Source organism: Misgurnus anguillicaudatus, chromosome 21 (assembly GCF_027580225.2).
Source record: "Misgurnus anguillicaudatus chromosome 21, ASM2758022v2, whole genome shotgun sequence".
Classification (NCBI taxonomy): Eukaryota; Metazoa; Chordata; class Actinopteri; order Cypriniformes; family Cobitidae; genus Misgurnus; species Misgurnus anguillicaudatus.
Window position 1 is genome coordinate 49,298,543 of NC_073357.2, and position 22,068 is coordinate 49,320,610.

At 36.4% G+C, this 22,068-nt stretch overlaps 1 protein-coding gene across 2 annotated transcripts in view; it reads left to right on the forward strand.

Annotated features, from left to right (window-relative positions):
• plcb3 (phospholipase C, beta 3 (phosphatidylinositol-specific)) overlaps positions 1 to 22,068 on the forward strand; it is a 64,337-nt gene that overhangs the window by 27,868 nt on the left and 14,401 nt on the right. For both annotated transcript variants that reach the window (XM_073859310.1, XM_073859311.1), the window contains exons 3-17: positions 5,905 to 5,973; positions 6,098 to 6,220; positions 6,493 to 6,572; positions 11,938 to 11,991; positions 12,126 to 12,198; positions 15,188 to 15,288; positions 15,379 to 15,545; positions 15,814 to 15,960; positions 16,103 to 16,260; positions 17,588 to 17,670; positions 17,755 to 17,839; positions 18,306 to 18,453; positions 20,283 to 20,384; positions 20,537 to 20,613; positions 20,709 to 20,805. In XM_073859310.1, coding sequence (XP_073715411.1) covers positions 5,905 to 5,973; positions 6,098 to 6,220; positions 6,493 to 6,572; positions 11,938 to 11,991; positions 12,126 to 12,198; positions 15,188 to 15,288; positions 15,379 to 15,545; positions 15,814 to 15,960; positions 16,103 to 16,260; positions 17,588 to 17,670; positions 17,755 to 17,839; positions 18,306 to 18,453; positions 20,283 to 20,384; positions 20,537 to 20,613; positions 20,709 to 20,805 — 1,564 coding nt within the window. The remainder of the gene's footprint in view (positions 1 to 5,904; positions 5,974 to 6,097; positions 6,221 to 6,492; positions 6,573 to 11,937; positions 11,992 to 12,125; positions 12,199 to 15,187; positions 15,289 to 15,378; positions 15,546 to 15,813; positions 15,961 to 16,102; positions 16,261 to 17,587; positions 17,671 to 17,754; positions 17,840 to 18,305; positions 18,454 to 20,282; positions 20,385 to 20,536; positions 20,614 to 20,708; positions 20,806 to 22,068) is intronic.

A 22,068-nucleotide genomic window follows, 5' to 3' on the forward strand; every position in this document is an offset into this window, starting at 1 on the left:
CTCTTCAATAATGCTCATGTTCAGACACCTCTCTTTATAGATGAAGAGAAACAGTCTTCGTAAAGTGGTGAAAGTGGCAGAACCTGACAGGAGACATGCACATTTGTCATGCATATGGATCTGTACAGTCACTGTGTTTCTCTTAATGATTCTCTATTGTGAATTTTCATTTACCATGTGCAAATAACCTGTTTATTTTCCAAAGGCGAGCAAAGACAAAAAATCGGGGTCAGGGTGTGGTGTCTCACTCTATTGTGTTGTACATTGTAATGCATTGAATGACTGTACCCTGGAGATTCCTCTATCTTTTTTTTCTGTCTTTCTCTTTCACTTGCTGTCTTTCGCGAAACTTGTATTTGAAGTACCAGCAACACCTATTTAACGAGGTTACCAATTTGCCCAATCCCATTCATACAGTACGTTCATTGGAGGGGGGGGGTGGAATGATGCTTTCAGATCGACTTTTCAGATTGTACTAATTGAGACAAAATCACTAGCACCATGTAAAATATGTTAAATTCATTTTCTAGTGAGGTCATGTGCCCTCTTAATTATGAACAATATTTTGGAAGGTTAAAGGCGGGGTGCATGACTTCTGAAAGCCAATGTTGATATTTAATCACCGAAACAAACACGCCCCTACCCCAATTGAATCTGGACCTTCTTTTGATAGACCCGCCTCACACATCATGGGTGATTCTCGTGAAATCCAGACTTAGAAAGTGTCCAGCATTAGATTTTTTAAAAAGCCCTTGAAGGCAATTTTTTTGCACATATAAAATTAAGGTCTGAATTTACGATAACCATTATTTTTAGATTATCATTATAAAAAATGATCATTACCGCAACATGATATTACATTAAACATATGCATTTACAAACTCATGTTTCGGTTATGAGAACTAAAAAGTTGTCTAGTAGGTATTATGACAAACAAAATTTCAATTTTTATCTGGAGAGAAAAAATAAGAACTGCTTACCTGGTGGCCATCTAGAGTGTCATAGTCAATTATGAAAATGTTAGTTTCTTGAAGGCTTAAACAATGATTGAAAATTGTTGCGGAGGATGAGAAAATTGGACATTTATATTCCTTATTATTGTCTCTACATTTACCAAAGAGCACCAAATACCACATGTTTCTTTACTGTTATTTTTTATAGTATAACATGCACTGAAGCTTTTTATTTTTTAGATTTTTTAATTATAAATATTTCCCTGTCAAAGAACCCAAATCCAGTCATGGACACGTTGCGGTAATGAACATTTTCCCCTTAAATGTGGAAAAAACAACAATATTGGTTTGTATGATGTCATTTGAAATCATGTGCAAAATAGTACTTGAAGATATGTTTGTAACTGTACGCTTCTTATTTTGATACTCTTACTTTGCATTTACTTTTTTTATCAAAATGTTTCATGACACCTTATAAGTCTAATTTCACGAGAATCACCGCAGGCAACAATGTCGTTTAGTAGACACGCCCCTTACTGCTGATTGGCTACAAGTGTGTTTTGGTACTCTGGAAAAAAAGGGAATCAATGTTTTTCACCCCGTCTTTAATAGACCTTTTAAAAGGACAACAAAACTCCTAGACTCATGAAATATTTGCGTAGATATGTTGCGATAGTCAGTATAACTGGTGCTACATGGCGTTTCGCCTCAGCGATTACAGCATGTTGTCCTGATGCTGGGTATCCTACATATAAAAATAAAAAAGTACCGGCACGCACCGGCCCACTTTAAGCGTTGCGTTAAAACAGCACTCCTTGCATTGCAATTTAAAGTAATAGTAAAATGGGGACGGCTGCACAAATATTCCTATGCAATTTTAAAAGCCCCCATCTCGTGATACGGATATAACCGCATTTGTCAATTAACTGGTGGAAAAATCCTCACCTTCACATCACATTCTTCCCAAAATATGAATACAAATTGCAAGTGAAATAACAAAGAGACCTGTAATGCTATTAAGATAATATGAATGGTAATTGTTTGTGATTGGTTGTGCAGTTAATGCGAGTTGTTATATTATGTATATGTAACCTGTTGTCATGGTGATAAAAAAGAGGGACAAAGCAAATGCCCTTAGAAGAAAGTAAGGGCTAAAGGCAGCTATAATGTAAATGTCATAATCCAGACCAGAGCGGGTGAATTATTTATGTGTTATTTCTACATCCGTGGGAATTCTGGGTAATGAATAGAGAGCAGGATGTTTGATTTAGAGTAAAGACACTACGACCAATGTTAGTTAAGACCATTCTTTTTTCATGCAGTATTTGTTCTTCCACAAAACTTGAGAAATTACGATATATACTACACTTGGGGTCAACAGTCTTTGTCTGCCAGGTATGAGGGGAATGTATGTATGCTAGGAACAGCCACACACTTGCATACACCCTTGCTTTTACAGGCTTACTCAATGTTCAGGAAGATGTTTCACAAGTCTGAGCATGTAGCGGTTAGTTAAATGCAACTTGATACTATCAATGTTGTCATACAGTGTTGCAGCTATACTGTGGTAAATGTACTGTAGGTTTATAGTTGTCTATAAATGTCGGCGTGGGGGTATGCATCTGTCTAATAATTCAATGCTTTTAACGGGGGTTTTATGTTTGCTTTCTGAGATCATCACAGAATAAGGAAAATGATCTAAAACAAGGTTGACTGATTTTCTCTCCCATCCCAACCCCTTGTCGTATTTCTTTCAATTGCACATCCAAAATAATTTGGTAAACCTGAGTATACACAGAAGCAAAAAACATATTTTGGTACAGTTTACAATAAGGTCCTATTTGTTAACATTGTTTATTACACGGCTCATTGGAATGCTTGATTCTGATTGGCCAGGCGCCACATTTGCAAGTTTGTTATTCCCAGCTAACAACCGCTCAAAACAAATAACTCACTGTAACCTGCATGCTGCAAATCAGACACAGTTTTATATTACACAAACATTAAATATAAATGTCTTTTATTAACATTAATGAAATTATATTTACCAATGATTAAACCAAATAGTGTGTTTGTGACATTTGAACGCCTTGTCTTATCTTAAAACCAAAAGTAAACAGGTTTTCGTGTAATAAGTGGGATAATGTACAGGCAGCCGGTTGATAACGTGAAATAAACCCCTTAAAGGAAAACACCACCGTTTTTTAATATTTTGCTGTGTTCTTGCCTCAACTTAGACTAATTGGTACATACCTTTCTTTTTTCAATGCGTTAATCTTTGTACAGCGCGTCTTGACTGTGTTGGCATTTGGCCTAGCCCCATTCATTCCTTGGGATCCAGGCAGGGATGAATTTATAAGCCACCAAACACTTCCATGTTTGCCCTATTTAAAGACTGTTACATGAGGAGTTACACAAGTAAATATGGTGGCACAAAATAAAACTTTTGTTTGAAGCCATAGGAATGAATGGGGCTAGGCTAAATGCTAACACATTCATGAGGTGCTGAACAAAGATTAAAAGTGCACGCATTAAAAAAAAGATAGGGATGTATTAATTCATCTAAAGTGAGGTAAAAACATAGTAAAATATTGAAAAACTGTTGTGTTTACAAGACCCTCCGCATTAAATTTTTTCATTGTGCACTAGTTAATTGTAACGGATACAAATTTGGATTTTAAATATTCATTACAAAATGATTAAATTAACATATAATATCATGCTGCAGAAGTATTGTAAATTTTTAGTTGTTAATTAATTTTAATTAAACTCAGAGAAACGAGTGTCTAAAGCAAAATCAATGTAGATAGGCACACTATATAGTAACTGTTATTAAATACCACATCATCATTGGTTATCATCACATCTATTTCCTTTACAGTATCATCTGCAGTTTTGTTTTTTCTAGTGTGTTGTGTCTTCGTCCAAAGCAAACAAAAGAAACATTTAAAAGCAAAATAGATATACAGTGTGAAGACAACATTGCACTAAGAGCAAGATAACAAATGTGTGAGCATGTGAGTCTCTTGCTGGGCCTGTTTGGACTGGAACCAGTTCCTAGCAGACTTCGACCAGTAACCCATGACCCTCACGCACACTCAAGGGAACGTTCAACTCAGCAGCTTCATCTGCATTCAAATACACACTGGACAACACGGGAAAGCAAAACATGATAAAAAAATGAAAAAGACTGGGAGGAGCGAAACTCCAAAGTATTTACAGTCCAGATCTGCTTTGTTTATTGTGGAAGTTTACGGCTGCATTTCTCAAACCGCTATACTGAGTTCTTCTCTTTGCAAGTTAAAAATCACGCTCTGGTCTCTTTGAGGATGCATAAGGTGCCAGAAGTGAAAAATTAGTGATTTTGTCATAAAATTTCATTAAAAAAGGTCTGCTTCAGCTTTGATTCATATGCAGTTATACACTGTATGCCAGTCAGTCAGTCCCTGGACCTCTGCTTAGCGTCATTTTAACTTACGGACACTGTTGACATTTGTCACATCGCTGAAATGATTTAATAAGGAAATGGAGCCGAGTGAAATTTATTTCCTCTTCTGTGGAAATACAGTTTGTCTTTCTGTTGTGCTCTCATCATAACTCTTGCTCAGGGTTGGCTGTTACTTTTACAAGCGATCAGACATTACATTTTCTCCTGGTGGACGATAAACGTGTATTAAAGGGGGAACCTGAGGCACATTTATAAACACCAATATAAGTAGATGGTTCCTGTAGCACAGTAGCAGTGTTTTTGTGTCTTCAGTTGGTAGAGTATTGCATTGGTGGCAGCACATAGGTTATACGTTCGATTTTCCACTGATATAACTTGAATTAAGTCACTTCAGATTAAAGCATATGTTGAATGCAAAAATTAAGTGGTAGATAAAACTTTTTTGACTTGGGGTAGTAGACAGCTACCTTAGAATCACAAGACGCCCCTAGCAATTACATAGCAACACCCTAGCAACAGGTTTCATCTGCAAGCACCATTGACATTTTCTTTTAAAGGATTAGTCCATTTTCTTAAAAAAAATCCAGATAATTTACTCACCACCATGTCATTCAAAATGTTGACGTCTTTCTTTGTTTAGTCGAGAAGACATTATGTTTTTTTGAGGAAAACATTCCCGCATTTTTTTAATTTTAATGGACTTTAATGGACCCCAACACTTTTTTAAAAGTTTAAAATTGCAGTTTCAAAGGACTCTAAATGCATAAGGGTCTTATCTAGCAATATGATTGTCATTTTTTGCAAGAAAAATAAAAAATATGCACTTTTAAACCACAACTTCTCTTCTTCCTCCGTGTGACGAGCTAGCGTGACCTCACGTAATTGCGTAATAACGCCGAGGTCATATGTTACATATATGAAACGCACATTTGCGGATCATTTTAAACAATAAACTGACACAAAGACATTAGTATTATTTGACATACAACAATGTCGGGACAGTCCTCTTTCTCCACACTTGTAAACACTGGGGCGTAGTTCGATACGTCATCCCTGACCTCTTGACGTGATGATGTTTTACGTGAGGTCGCGCTGGCGCGTCACATGACCGGAGATAGACGAGAAGTTGTGGTTTCAAAGTGCATATTTTTATTTTTATTGTCAAACATGACAATTGTTTCGCTAGATAAGACCCTTATGCCTCATTTGGGATCGTTTAGAGTCCTTTGAAACTGCAATTTTAAACTGCATTAAAACTGTTACGTGTTGGGGTCCATTAAAGTCCATTAAAATGATAAAAATCCGGGAATGTTTTCCACAAAAAAACAAAAAGACATCAACATTTTGGAGACATGGTGGTGAGTAAATTATCTGGATTTTTTTTTTAAGAAAATGGACTCATCCTTTAAATATGGCAAAATTTACTTTTATCCAAACGAATATTTGAATAAATCCTTGTATATGTCACTTTTATAATTGTCTCTGTGTCTCTTATTTCTACAGGAAGTGGAAGTCCTGGACATCAGTCAAATCAGGGACACCAGGATAGGAAAATATGCCAAGATGCCAAAGGTACATGTTTTATGTGTGTATATGCAAGAGAGATTCAGTAAGAAGGTTATGTTTGGACACCTCACTGTTTATACATCAAGATAATGTGCATGGGTGGTAAAGTTTAGCCCCCTTTTTTTTTTAGGATGCACGTTCGCGTGAGCAATTGGGTGTTAAAATCGATGAATTGCTGACCATTGTCCATGGCAATGACTTGGTCAACATCTCCTTCCTTAACTTCCAGGCTGTGCAGGAGGGGTGTGCCAAGGTAACCACGACGACCAGCATCTGTCACCTAGATACCATTTCCATGCTATCTCTCTCTGCCTCTTTCTCGCTCTCTGTTCTCTTTTTTTACTTTCTGCCTTTTTATGTGTTACCTCTGAATCCGTTTCATTGGATAAATGTGTTTTTATATATTTTTTTTACTTGACACACAATACTGTATTCATTTATTTCTAGTTGTTTTGTATTTACATAATAAATGTGTAAATGTATGCAAGTTCAAGTTTGTTTAGTGATATGAACGCCATTTTCCAGGTGTGGGCTGAAGAGCTGTTTAAACTTGCAACAAACATATTGTCCCAGAATGCTTCTCGCAACACCTTCTTATTCAAAGTGTGAGTATTTTATGTTGAGTCATACAGCTTTGGTCCAAGCAACTTATAAATGACATCACATGGCATTTGCCTTATAAAAACTATAGTTTGCTGTCTCTCGCTGTGTAGCATGTATCTGAATATGCTAATGAAAATGAATCATGTACTTCATTGTGCCAAATTAATCATGGTGTACCCATCTACATAGTCATATCATGACAAACCCATATGCTGGTTTTTCCATTTACTGTAACTTAGGGGTGGTTTCCCGGAAAGGGATTAGCTTAAGCCAGGACTAGGCCTTAGTTTAATTAGGAAATATAACTAGTTTTAACAAACATGCCTTACTAAAAACATTACTGGCAAGGCAAAACAAATGGCATTGATGTATTTTAAGATATGTCAGTGCAAGTTGTTTTCAGTTTGGACTTTAACTTCAAACAACTTTATTTATCCCCGAAGAGCAATTCAGTTTTTATCCTACCAGTCGTATCAACAAGACAAGACAACACTTAATTAAACATACACAAAAACTAGGCTTGTGCCGGTGTTCGGTAATACGGTAAACCACGGTAGTAAAACTGCACGGTAGTGTTATTGTGGGGTCTTCAAATTACCGCGAAAAGACGTGCATTATTATTTTTCCTTTGACCGGTTGAAATTACACTGCACGGATGCTGCGCAGGTGTCACTCATACGCAGGTGCACACCTACAGACTCTCGTGGAGAAAGATGACGGAAGGATGAGTGCTGCTGCTGCTGCTGACTATTTTTACACATTACAAAAATAATGTATGGAGTAAAGTATGGAAGTTTTTTTGGCTTCGTGAAAAAACAAAGAGGGAGTGCTGATAGACAATTCCCCTATGTGTAAAATTTGTGGACGGAATGGGTCAGAAAATTACGGGAACACTAACCTTATGCATCTTCCAGACAATCATCCACAGTTCACGGAGATAAAGGTAAGATAAATGGCATCATATTTCATATCTTGTGTCTAAATAATAACAGTTAAGTTTCCGCTTAGCAATGCTAATGTCCGCTAGCTAACGTTACGCTGTTTGGTTTGTCTAATATCATTACGTGTATTAAGCTAACGTATTAGCTATCCTACCGCTTGCTATCTGGTAAAAAATATACTATTAATTATAGCTGACACTGAGCTTGACAGGTAACGTTAAGTTGATCAAACAGTTAAACAGACTACAATTAATGTTAGTGCAAAACGCAGCTGCTAGAGTTCTTACCAGGTCACGCAAGTTTGATCATATAACCCAAATTTCAGTATCTTTACACTGGTAAATTATCTTTTTACAGAAAAAAATGATTTTAATCTTCTAAATTGTGTTTTATGTATATTTGAATTGTGTACATTATTTATATTTGCATTGACTGTTAAATGTGTTATGTGAATTAAGTGATGTGTCACTGTCTGACTGTCAGTCAGTAATAACAACCATTTAAATATGTTACGTAATTTATTTGACTCTGTATGTTGAATAAACAGTACTGTGAATACAAATCGGCATATTTAGCTGTATGTGTTCTTTTACTAAAATGAAAGGAACACATATATTTATGTATCATATTTAATCATACAAACAAGTAAAAAGACAAACTATCAGTAAGCTTTACCTTCTTTTATTCTCTATAATTGTCTAAAATGCATCTTTAAGGCATGAAGTAATATTTTTCTTCTCTGTTTTACAGAGTATCCAATCATCTAGCAGTGCTGCTGCTGGCTCATTTTTAGCTGAAGCCATTCAGTCAACGGTCAAAGTGGCTTTCCATCGTCAGGCTGCATATGGACTGATGATATTTTGCAATTTAATCATTTAAACCACTAAAGTTGTTGCTTTTGCAGTTTGGACTTTATTCTGTTTGAATCTGATTGGTTCAGTTTACTGTGTATTGTTTTATTTATATCATTTTAACAAGTTTAAGTTATTAAATCTTTTATTTGCACTATAACAATGACATTTGCTCATCTTTCAACTTGTTTTTGTAATGCATTTCAACACCGTGGTAATACCGACTACCGTAATAAAACCTTCATAAATCACCGCAACATGAAAATTTAACACCGGCACAAGCCTAACAAAAACAGAGAAACACTGTCAGTGACATTGTTTTGCATAGATGGGCATCAAAAACCAAAACAACAAAGCAACAAATACACAGGCAACAAAGTAAGCACCAACCAACGCTCAAAATAATAATAATAAATAGATAACAATACAAATAAATACTAAATAAATAGTAATACAGAAGTTTGGGATGGCTGGCACTTATCTAGTTGGGTGATTCTCACGAAAACTTGGTTTTAAAAATGTCAAGCATGAAAATGTAAAAATTGCTTAAACTTACTTTTTTTCCCACCAGACATTGAAAAACAAAGTCTGGAGTAAATGGAAACATTAATTTAAAAACTTTTACTTATCATTTAACACTTTTTTAACATAATTTAAAAAATTAGTCCTAAAAAATCTCATTACCACAACAGTCAGAAAACATCAACACTGACATATTTATAAAATGACATGACAAACCTGAAAGAACATAATTTGGAGATTCTGCACATGCATTTAAAATCAAAGTATTATGCTTATATTAATTAAATTAACATTTAATAAGCATCTGTTGCGGTAATGATAATCCAAATGTCGTGTAAGCATTCTGACAAGACAATATTTCAAATTAACTGTAAAAAAATGATCTTACCTGGTAGCCATCTTGAAGTAACTGGTCCATGTGCTTGGTCACTCAAAATCAAACTTTATTAAAATTCTGTATGTGTGCTTAAACTGTTCTCAAAAAGTGTTGCGGAGGATGAGAACATCAAGCATGGACACATCATTTTCCTAATTTTTCTTCATTATTATTATACATGAATATTCAGTAAATATTTTTTCTGTCATCTAAAGTAGTCTAGCAAAACATCCATTTATTTTTTTTCTTAATATTTTTGTGTTAATTTGATTAAATTACAACATAACGCATGTTCAAACACAGCCAGACACATTGCGGTAATGAGAATTTCAGCAGAAAATGAGATAAAATTTACAATTATAAATTCTTATGTTGAAATCACACATTTTGCAAGGTAGAACACAGTATTGTGTTAATTCTGATGCTTTTTAATGTTACTATATTACACATTTTAAAGCTAAAATCATTAGTGCCGTGGTGTTTCAATGGTTTCGTGAGAATCACCCAGTTGCAGCTGTCAACAGTATATTCAGTATATCTACATGTATATACATATATACACACACATACATGTACACACATATACTCCAGCCAAATATCAAAACCACCCCATGATCCACTCACCGTCAAGCAATTCGAGATACAAATGTCCATCATCTGTCAGGCAAGCACACTGGGGGTGGTTTCCCGGACAGGGATTAGCTTAAGCCAGGACTAGGCCTTAGTTTAATTGGGAAATATAACTAGTTTTAACAAACATGCTTTACTAAAAACATTACTTGTGTGCATTTTAAGAAGTAGTTTTCAGTTTGGACAGTTCTTACTTTTATTTTAGTCTAGGACTAGTCTAATCCCTGTCTGGGAAACCGCCCCTTGGAGTTTAGTAAATGGCATTGCTTTTCCAAGCTTATAATGAGAGAAAACTGGAATCAGAGACCAGCTTCTGACTTTAAAGCCCAAAAAAGTGCATCCATTTTTTACAGAAGTAATCCACACGGCTCAAATGGGTTAATAAAGGTATTTTGAAAAATATCCATATTTTAAACTTTATAAACTACTAATTAGCTTCTGGTAACAACGCCATCTTGGAGTCATGCCGTTGCAGGAAGCTGGTCACAGGTTGTAAAGTTAGAAATCTGGATATTTTTCTTACAATGTTGCATCATTCACCCCCAAAAGACCTTTATTAACCAACAGAGCCATGTGGATTACCTCTATAAAGGATGAATGCACTTTTTTTGTGCTTAAATTTGGAAGTTGTTCCCTGATTCCTGTTTTCTACCATTATAAAGCTTGGAAGAACAGAATCTTTACTAAAATAACTCTAAATGTGCTCGTCTGAAGGATGGTCGACGTGTATTTTGGATTGCTTGGGGGTTAGTAAATCATGGGGTAATTTTGATATTTGGCTGGAGTATTCCTTTTAAGTCTTGCTCCTGCTTAAAATGTATATTTGTGTTGTCTTAACTGAAGACATATTTTCAAATATACAGTACTGTACAAAAGCCACCATGCCACAATTAGATTTGTTGTTTTTTGCAATGTTTTAGTGATCATATATAATTGTTTCTCAGTCTCTTTAATAGAATACATCCAGAAAATACAGGAAATGTGTATGTAGTATTAAAAACTGTATAAAAATGTAAACTGATGTGTCAAGTTTTTAGGGTAAACACCCCTTGCACTTAAGCAATATCAGGAAACTGCAGGATATCTTAAACCCAAATGAAATTAAATCCTAATTTTAAAGAAATTAGTCTTTTTACTTCATTTTGCTCAAAAGATGCGTTTAGTGCCAAGAGGGGTCACACTAAACAACGACGATGCCTGTTTGTATCTTAATAAAATAGATTAAAAAATAAATATGGTTGGCCATTAAAACTTCTAAAACAATAAGGCTGGTAGTGGTGGTGGCCTAAAGGGGGTCGCACACCGGCCGTGCAGCTCAGCGTCGAGTTGCGTCTAGGACAACTCGGAGATATCGTATACTGGAAGTGCACATTAAATAGCGCGAGCTTCGTCAGATAGCGTCTACTTCAAAATACGAAATATACGTTAGCAGCCAATGTTAATCGTTAGTGATTTGGGACAAATATGATGTTATTTAATGTTAAACTATGTGAGTGGCGCTCTGTGGCACAACAGGGATTTGAGCAACTTTGTATCTGGGTGGACCGGCGCCACCTGTCAGCGCAGGTGTACGTATACTCATAGAAAGCAATGTGTTCGAGTTTCTTAGAATGGTGCGTCGCTGAGCTGCGCGGCCGGTGTGCACCCCCTTAAGACTTTTGCACAGTACTGTATCTGTGCTATAATTTTGCCTCAATATGCTCATTAGTAGTGTTTTTTGTAAAGTTTGTTTGTTTGTTTGTTTGTAAAATCTTAAATGTTCTATTATAACTTGTCCTGGAATAATCCAAACCCTGTCCAGGAAACCACCCCATGAAGAAGTTTTATGTAGTGTTTGATGTTCATTAATAAACACCAAAACAGAACTATGCATAGTTATGATGACAGGAGTAAATGTTGACCAGAATTTCATTTTTTTTTTATTTACTTCACTTGTTGTCCCTGTAATGTTTTTGACAAAATACATTAAGGAAATTACATAAATCATTGCAAGTAATACGATTATAAAAATAAGAGATACTGACTCAGTCTTGTATATTTCTTACAGTTATACAAAGCTAAAGCTGCAGGTAAACCAGGATGGAAAAATCCCAGTAAAGAAGTAAGTAAAGGTGTTTTACTTGAGCACAGTTTTGTTTCCACTTCTTCAGGGTTTTATTGCAAATTTGCCACTTCTTCTTTCTTCACTCATTGTTTTCACTTCTTGTTGTTTTCTTTCTCTTTCACTTCTGTCAGTATCGTGAAAATGTTCTCGGATAAGAAGCGTGTGGAGATGGCGCTGGAACACTGCGGTCTTGTCAATAATAAGGTAATCATATGCGCACCAGTCAAACACGTTATTGCACATTAAAGACAGCCAGAAGTGGAGTGTTGTTAGTTTTAAGGCTAGCATCTAAATGCTAGTGTTCCCCTTAAATGTTGAGTAGATCAACCTTTAGCATATTTAAGATGTAAAATGTCTTGACTTCTAGGAAAATGACGTAAAAATACAGATGACTCATTGGATTTTTGTCCAATCAGCTACTTTCTAAAACGTGAATGTCCCTTTTCTCTAATTACACCAACATCTAGCAAAGACCAGATTTAGACCTAATTTTAAAAAATCATCTTTAGTTGAAGGTGCAGAGTGTACATTTTTGCGGCATCTAGTGGTGAGGTTGCAAATTGCAACCAAAGGCTCAGCCCACTGCTCACCCCTCGCTTTCGAAACCCATAGAGAAGCTACAGTAGCCACTACCGGAAAATCATGTCATCGTCGCAGACAAAAATGTTTGTCCGTTAAGGACTTCTGTAGAAACGTGGTGGCACAAAATGGCGACTTCCACGTAAGGGGACCCTCATGCATGTAGATAAAAACATCTCATTCTACGGTAATAAAAACATAACAATTCATTATAAAAAGGTCTTTTTACACCCATGATAATGTAGTTTTGTATATTATATTGCATTTCTGTCAAAAGATCCTTCTAAAAATTACACACTGCACCTTTAATACCTTACTTAACTACAGCCAAACCGTCTGTAGAGCTGTCACAGCTTGTGTTTTTGTATTTTCTTTTGTTTTATAATAGGGCTGCACTTGGGACATATCGGGTGGGATTGTCATGCGCATCTCATCAGTTAAGCCGGTTTGATGGTTAGTAGTAAATCGGCATCACCTGCTTTCAGATGGAGCGGCATTTACTACACAGAGCCGTAGTTCACCATCAAGCTAGGCAATGTCACATTTATTATTGTGGACGAATGTCTTCGATATTGTCTGGCATGCTAATGGGCTATGGCTCAGTGTTATAAATGTCGGAAAGCAGGTGAGGGCTATTTAACCTTACAAAAATTAACCTTGGTTTTACTACAGTTAAAATCAAATAAACATGGTTTTTGTAAGGGTACTGCTAACTCATTCCCCGCCAGCCTGTTTTTGAAAAGTTGCTGTTAGCTTTTTTTGTTATTTTCACAAAAGTTTCACAAAAAGCCTTCCAGGAAATTTTTCTTCTAAAAATATATAAACATACAAATATATCAAGTTAAAAAAACAGCCCCTCTGCTTTCAAACAATAAACAAACAAACAAACAAAGGGAAAAAAGTTTCATCCTATCTATATTTTTTTCTCTGCTAAACTCAAAAATAAAAATGTGGGTATTTTTCTTAAAAATAATTTGCATTTGAGTTGCATTTTTGTGAGTTTAAAATGTGTAATATTTTGCTTAAATTTTTTATAAATTGGGTAAGTATTGGTTTGCCATCTAGTGGATAACCGCGGTATTACAGATTAACATAAAAGCTCATCAGGGACACATTTTTCATGCAAATGTTTTCTCTTAATTGATGAGATAACTCGTCAATGGCTGGGAAAGAGTTAATCACCGAACCGGCTTTACTGGTGAGATGTGCATAACAATCTCATCCGATATATCACCCAGCCCTATTATGCTGCACTATATTGAATATATAGTGCATCATAACTTATGATGTGGTTTGATATGTAATAAAATAATAAAATCACTTTAAATTATATTGTGATGTATTTTAAAACTGAAAATTATAACCAGCATAAATGTTTCACAAACTTTTTTGGAAAAAAACATCACTTGCTCTGTCTTGACTTGACTTGCTGTCTAGACCTGAAACCTTGAATATACTTAACTCTGTTTTGAGTTGCGATATGAACATTCGCGATATTTTGATCATTTCAATACATCTATCAGCCAGGGGCGTAGCCACGAGGGGGCCTGGATAGGCCTTGGCCCCCTCATTTACATGTCCGGCCCCCTCAGATTTCCAATTGCTTAAAATGAAATAAGAAAATGTTGATTTCTTAGTCTGATTGATAGATTGACCAATCAAAATGCTGCGCGGTAAAATGCAGCTATTTTCAAACTTGATTGGATTAGCTCATGTCACGCGTTGTTGTGCGTAACTTACGCTGTCATCTTCACATGAGAGTTCATTCATTAATATGTGGTGACAATATGCCATCTACATCTTATAAGTGTATCATATATATATTAATGAAGATATTAGTTGCCCCCTCATTTTAAGATGGGACCCCCAAAAATTAAATTCTGGCTACGCCCCTGCTATCAGCCGTATTATATAAAAACATTATTATCCATGTAACCCATACATCAAAAGAAAAAAATAATGAATCATCATTTATTATCTTGATAACAGATCAACATTAATTAGTCCCCTTCATTTTAAGATTCCGTTAAGAGTTTGCACACACAGAGGCTGTTCACAGATCAGTACTCAAAAATTTTGTTCCCATGTAAACCTATTCACTGTCTTATACTGCCCTCTGCTGGTTGGATGTGAATACCATTAGACATGCATAACCTGTTTTTACATTTTGTTGCCATGTGCCATGACAATTTTTAAGTGGCACACTTGTAAGTTAGTTTCAATAAATGTCCTGGGTGGACTTGAGGATAATTTTTGCATTGTGAACATTAAATATCTACATAGTAAATCTCAAGTCTCAAGTACATAACATAAATTTAAATCTGCATAAAGTGTTGCATTATGGCGCCCCATTTTGAAATGTGTGTAAGAAAACAAAAAACTAAAATTTATTTAAAATCTCTTGAGATTTTTCTTATTTGGTATATTACTTTCATTTGTACACTTTTATCAGTAGTATAAAAAAGAGCATACAAAATACTGATGCCAATTAAGTTTTTTAATCTAAGTATTTGGATGGTCTGATTATTCTGTATTTCCGTTTATTTAAACTCCTCATGTATTCTAGCAGCTGGTGTATGTTGACTTAATCACATTAAATTTTTTATCTCTTCAGGTGGAGAGTTTAAAGCCAGATGACTTCACATGGGATAAGTTCCAGAAATTTCTCAACAAACTGTGTCCCAGAGCAGAGGTGGAACGCATCCTAACGCATCTGTGAGGCCAAAAGCAATGATAATTTGAACATTTAAGTCACATGCATGTATGACCGTAAAAGTCAATTTGAGTGTGTGTTTCTGTCTGCAGTGGTTCTAAAGGAAAGCCCTTTCTGTCTCTGGATCAGTTAATGAACTTTATAAACGTCACGCAGAGAGACTCACGATTAAATGAGGTTCTTTACCCTCCGCTCAAGCGAGAACAGGTCCGCCAGCTCATGGAGAGATACGAGACCAACACCAGCCAGCTGGACAGAGGTACACAAATACACACACACAAAATCCTGTTTGCTAATGAAGATTCATAAAAGAGGAGTAAGCGTATGCATGTAGCCTGCATTTTTAGATGCATTTAAAGATGCACTTAGACTTGGATGGGTCACATCTTGCATATGCACTAGGTTTATTGGATTGCTGTCCGTGTCCTTGGAGTGTGTTATAGGGACGTTTGCACAACTTCTACATATGATTGACCGTTAATACCCCCATACAGTAAATATAATGATATAACATTGTGTGCGAGCAGATCAGATCTCCGTGATGGCCTTCACAAAGTTTCTTGGTAGTGAGGAGAACTCTTTTGTTCCTGCTGAGAGGCTGGATATCATTGATGACATGAACCAACCCTTGTCCCACTATTTCATCAACTCTTCACACAACACCTACCTTACAGGTATATACACACACATGGATATAAACACAAATTTAGGTTTTTAAATCTGTATCGTTCTGAATTCGTGTGACTAAGAGGGGATAATTTATTAATGATGACAGAGTTTTGGGTTTAAGAGATTTCTGTGTTTTTTCGGCTCCAGTGGGTCAGTTGACGGGTCTGTCGTCAGTAGAGATGTACCGGCAGGTGTTGCTGACTGGGTGCCGCTGTATAGAACTGGACTGCTGGAAGGGCAAAACATCTGAAGAAGAGCCAATCATCACACACGGCTTTACCATGACAACTGAGATTCCATTCAAGGTGTTTTTAAGCCCCAAATCCCTTTCACCCTGAGCGTAGTCTTCTTATATTACGTGTGTCAGTCAGAATATGTATGAAATACATCTGAATCACATGCGTTACCACTGCAGAAGGTCATTGGTTCGAACCCAGAAAACACAGGCTTAATAAATGTATATCTTGTAGCGTCTGCTAATTGCACAAATGTAACTCTTTTTATGAAAATTTCCACCATTATACATTGGGTTTAATAACATTGTGGTTTTATTTATTTTTTTCATAATTACACACATTTAAAGGTGCAGTGTGTAATTTTTAAAAGGGTCTCTTGACAGAAATGCAAAATAATATACAAAACTATATTATCAGTGGTGTATAAAGACCTTTTTATAATGAACCGTTATGTTTTTATTACCTTAGAATAAGACGTTTTTATCGAGAGAGTTACCAGTTTGTATTTGGTAACCTTACTATAGGGGGAAAATAAACGGCGCGGGTCAATAAACGTCACGTGACTCAAAAGTGAAATCTATATTACAACTGACCAGGTTGTCCAATGTCCTCACTGACACTCTTCCAAGCGAGGTCCTTTTTATTCCTGTCTCTATAGAAATAAGAACTTGTGTCGTATAGCTCCGGGTGACTGCTCACGGACAATATAGCATTCCTTCATTGTTGAATGAGTGACTCCGGGCGGGGCTGCCGCCACAGCAGCAAGCAGGCTCCTGATTGGTTAATGCGGCGCGATATTTTGCCAAAGTTAAAAAATTTTAACTTGGCCGTCAGCCGGCAATTCACGTCAAACACAAAATGCACAAAAAGCAGCATTTGCGCGTACCGCGCCAGGCGCTCAGTTCGCGTGAAATAGACGCGCGAATAGAACGGAAACGCGTCTTCCGCGCCACGCCAAACGCCTCATCCGCAAGACCTCCAGACGCGCGTCAACGCGTCTTCACATTGACTTTACATTGAAATCACTCACGCTTCACGCCTCTACCGCGGTTGGTGTAAACGCAGCATTAGTCTCGCTAACTTTCGGGGTTGTCTTACAAAATAAGCTCTATTACACTAACATTAAAAATGAATAAATGTCAACAAAATGTGTGTCAAAATTTAATTTAGAAAGAATTTTTGCACAATATATAATAAAATGATTTGACTTTTTACACATTTAGTTTTTCTGGAATGATCAAATGAAATCTATAAAATAAGGGCATTGTAAAACCGTTTCTAACAAAATTTTGACACGTTTCTTAATATAACAAAAATGCACTACTGCAGTGATAGTGAGAAACTATAATATTTTTATGAATCACTTTATAAATATTTGTATTTGTTTCTGTTTTAGGAAGTCATTGAGGCTATTGCAGAAAGTGCTTTTAAAACGTCCCAGTACCCTCTCATACTCTCCTTTGAGAATCATGTGGACTCGTGAGTACACGGCATGAGTTTGATCTCATACACAAAAACGCATTATCTGTATTTATCTTTTGTGTTTATCTCTGTTTTCCTAAGAGCGAAGCAACAGGCTAAAATGGCCGAGTACTGCCGCTCCATGTTTGGGGATGCGCTGCTCACTGAACCTTTGGAGAAGTATCCGGTGAGTTAGAGGACATAAACCGAAGTGGGGGGTTACTTGTTTGATTATTTTATTTTGGGTGTTTGAATAAGACTAAAAATGATCCAAGAGCAGTGGTTTAAAAAAGTCTAATACCACATCTATCCAAAGACATCTTGGGCATAAGCAAAAGTTTTAACCAAATGACCTCATGACATAAAATCTATAAGAAATAACATCTCTGCTATTTCTAAATACATTTTTTGATAATGAGCATGCTTCATTTTTTCACAAGTTCATTTGTCCGTCCAGTCTTAATTGTAATAATGGTGACTGAATTTGTCTTGATGCCCTTGAGGCCCAGCAGTCCCTAAAGAAGAAAGTCATCTTTGAATGCCGTGTGTGCCTTGATTGACCCATTAGAAACAAGTATTTTAATTAATCTTTAGTTTAATAAAGTCTTTAGTTTGCATGTAGACTAGAGGACTTTAATGTCTTTTTTTCGCAGTTGGTTCCCGGTCAACAATTGCCCACCCCTCAGGACCTGATGGGGAAAATTCTCATCAAGAACAAGAAGAAACATCATCACAGGGCCTCTAATGGAGGCAGCATCAAACGAAAAGACGGGACGTATGATCAGTCCTCACCTTTAAATGGTGCTTACACACAAAACTCTCATTCAAAGTGTTCATTTGTTCAGAGAACATTTGCATGAGTATTTGCATGCATATAATTCACAATCTGTTATTTATAGTACACCGTCAAAAGAAAAGGTACAAATCTTTCACTGGAACACGTTACCCTTTGAAAAGGTCCTAATATGCACCATTTATGGTGCTTTTCCATTGCATAGTACCCCACGGTTTGGGTCAGCTTATTTTTGTGAGCAGTAAGTAGTACCCGATACTTTTTTTTTTAGTACTATCTCAGTCGGGGTTCCAAGCGACCCGAGCTGATACCAAAATGTGATGCAAAAACACTGTAGATCACAGATTGGTCTGAGAGAATCGTCACTACCAGCGTCATTGCTATAATGTTGAAGATTAGCTTTCATGCTAGCTTGCGCTGTCTCGAGCAAACATGTTGTCATCTGTGCTCTGCTATAAGTTCCAAAACTCCCTTTAAGTGATGAAAAACATCCACAAGTTGAGAATCAGGAACACCATAACAGACGCTGTCACTTGTATGCAGTAGGCAGCGTAGGCAGCGTAAATATAACGACACGCCTATACTCCCTCACACACCCCGAAAGGTTACTAAACTCGATGGAAAAGCTTACCAAGCCAAAGTGAGGTGAGCTGATCCTACCTGAACCAAACCAAACCGTTGGGTACTATGCAATGGAAAAATGCCACTAGATACAAGCATGCACCTTTGATGGACTAATATGCACTCTTTAGGTAGAAAGGTGTACTTAAATGTTTGTTTCTTTTTAAGTCTTGATTTTGTGTGTCATTGACAGAGTGTTTATTCTTAAATATAGGATGAATTTGGTTGTGTTTGTGACCCTTTATCTAAATTCACTCTTTATGTAAGGAATAATTGATGACAGGCTGTTGAATTATAAGAAAATAATGCACACCCAAGGTGGTAATGCAGCACGATGCAAAGCGAAGTGTGCATTATTTTTGAATAATTCAAAAGACCAGAGTCAATTATTGCACTTATACCACGGTAGGGGTGGGCGATAAACCGGTAGACATAATTAACCGGAAGAAATTTGTCAACCGGTAGAGATTTTGGACTATCGCCTCTATTGAGGTTACACGCCCACTTCACGCTCCTGTGACCAACGTAACGTTTGTACACTTATTTAAGAGATAATCTCTCACTGCTCATGAATAAATCACTTATCTACCTTAAATAAAAAATAAGCATACACACATAATTATTTATTATCATTCCTTTATCGTTGACTGTTTATCTTCAGAGAGCTTGAGTTTTGTTTTATTTTGTTTTTATCATCTTTTTATGCTTGTATAAGGTTTTTGTGAGAATTATGAGCATTTCTATGGTATGAAAGATTTTAATATCAGAAAAACCTTATTAAAACATAAAAAACCTCTACCGTGATACATATCGTTATCATGATATTAAATTAATCCTATCATTAAGAAGATTTTGGTCATATCGCCCACCCCTATGTTACCACAAACATTGCTCTGGTGCCTATTTTTAAGAAATGTAAAAAGTTAGGTGTGTGGTTTACAGAAAAATGATCAACACCCATGAATATTTCTCAACCAATCAGAATAAAGCATTCAACAGCCCCGTGGTATATAGACTTATATACACTAATTCAACTGCAGTGCAAATGCTTTTTGGTCGTTTTTAGTTTCCACAAGATTTGACTTTTAGTTTGTCTTTAGTTTTTGGCCTGTTTGGCACCAGATGCTACTTCACATACACCGTGGTTCATTTTCATTTCATTACTTTTCATTTTTGTTATCATTTCAAACCCATTCATAATCAGGTTTTTGTTTAGATTGTCCATTGTCTGATGGGGAGGTAGGCCAGGTCCTGTCCAATGGGGGTGAGAAGCTTGCAGAGAGGATGACAAAAGAACTTAATACCAGCAAATCAATTGGTGGGTTTGTGCCTAGTTGGCATCAGTTCTCAGCCAATCAGGGTGAAGACTGATGTCACGCAGGCACCAGTATGGATGTTTATGGTGAATGTATTTATTCTGTCGATTTAATTCTGTGTGTGTGTGTGTGTGTATTATTATTTTATGACTAGATCGGGGGGATGGAGAGAGTGAAGAAGAGGAGGAAGAGGAGCCGATTCCAGATCCAAAGAAACACAGCACTGATGAGGTATATATTGTGATACTTCAGTTAGTTAAGTACTCTCGCACACACTCTCTCTCTCAGATCAGGTAAAAAAGTATCTCGCTCTTTTTTTTTTTTAGGGTACTGCATACAGTGAGGTCAACGCTACAGAGGAGATGTCCACATTGGTTAACTACATTGAACCAGTCAAATTCAAAAGCTTTGAGCTGGCAAGAAGTGAGTAAAAATACTGTCATCCTCTGTGTGTGATTTCATAATGTTTTTTATGTAAATATTTGAATGATATAAATGGTGTAGCCCTTAAGTGTTTTATTGTGTTTGACCTTAAACAAAGTTTAAAGGTCCCATTCTTTCTGTGTTTTTGAAGCTTTGATTGTGTTTACAGTGCGCAATATAACATGTGTTCATGTTTCACGTGTAAAAAAACATGGTATTTTTCACGCAATTTACTTATCTGTATAGCGCTGTTTTCACTGCCTGATGTCTTCCTTATGGAAGTCCCTCCTTCAGAAATAGGTAACGAGTTCTGATTGTGTAGTTTGTTTAGTGTGTTGTGATTCGATAGCAGCTTAGCTTGTTGTTAGCTTAGCTGGTGACTGACATATTCCTGTGGGCAGAGTTTAGTCAGAAACTCTTATTTTGACATCATTCAACCGTGAAGTAGAGGGCTGTAGTCCAAATCGGCCGTTCGTTGTAGACTTTGAAAGGGGAATTCTGTTAAAGAAAATATATCGCCTGGCAGTAAACTTTGAGCTTTATCATATTACAGGTATTATTTATGCTATTATAGCAACATTACACACTATATAGGGTTTAAAAAATGGGATCAGAAAGAATGTGACCTTTTAGAAATCCCATTCAGTCTTTACGTGTTTTATATCATAGCTGTTATAGAAGTATATATATGAAGAGTTCAGATGCAAGTGCGTGTAACATGTTTTCTTGCTGACTTTTATGTTTAGGTTCAGTTTTCAGGTTTAAGTTTCATTGTTATTTGACAAATTTGACTGTCTTTGCTGCAAAACCCTCTAAATATCCCCTTTAAAAAAGTTTCCAGTCACTCTTCACTGTCCTTTCTTCTCAAACTTTCAATATCCTAATATTTTCAGAAACCTCTTTTAACTAGGTAAAAAACTCGTGCACCTTGATGTGCACGTGTGTTTAACTTATTCCGCGAACAAATGTGTATTTCTGAATGGCCTGAAAGCGGAATTAAGCATATTTGAAGCAAACGTATTTGATGAATGCAAAGAGGATTCGGTCAACATCATTATCTAACTGTTGATGAAGGTGGCACTTGGCGGCTTTTGCATCAGAGCTCAAATGTTTTATTAAAGGTGCAGTGTGTACATTTTTGCAACATCTAGTGGTGAGGTTGGGCATTGCAACCAACGGCTCAGTCCAGTGCTCACCGCTCGCTTTTGAAACGCATACAGACGCTACGTCAGCGGCCACCGGACAAACATGTCATCGTTGGAG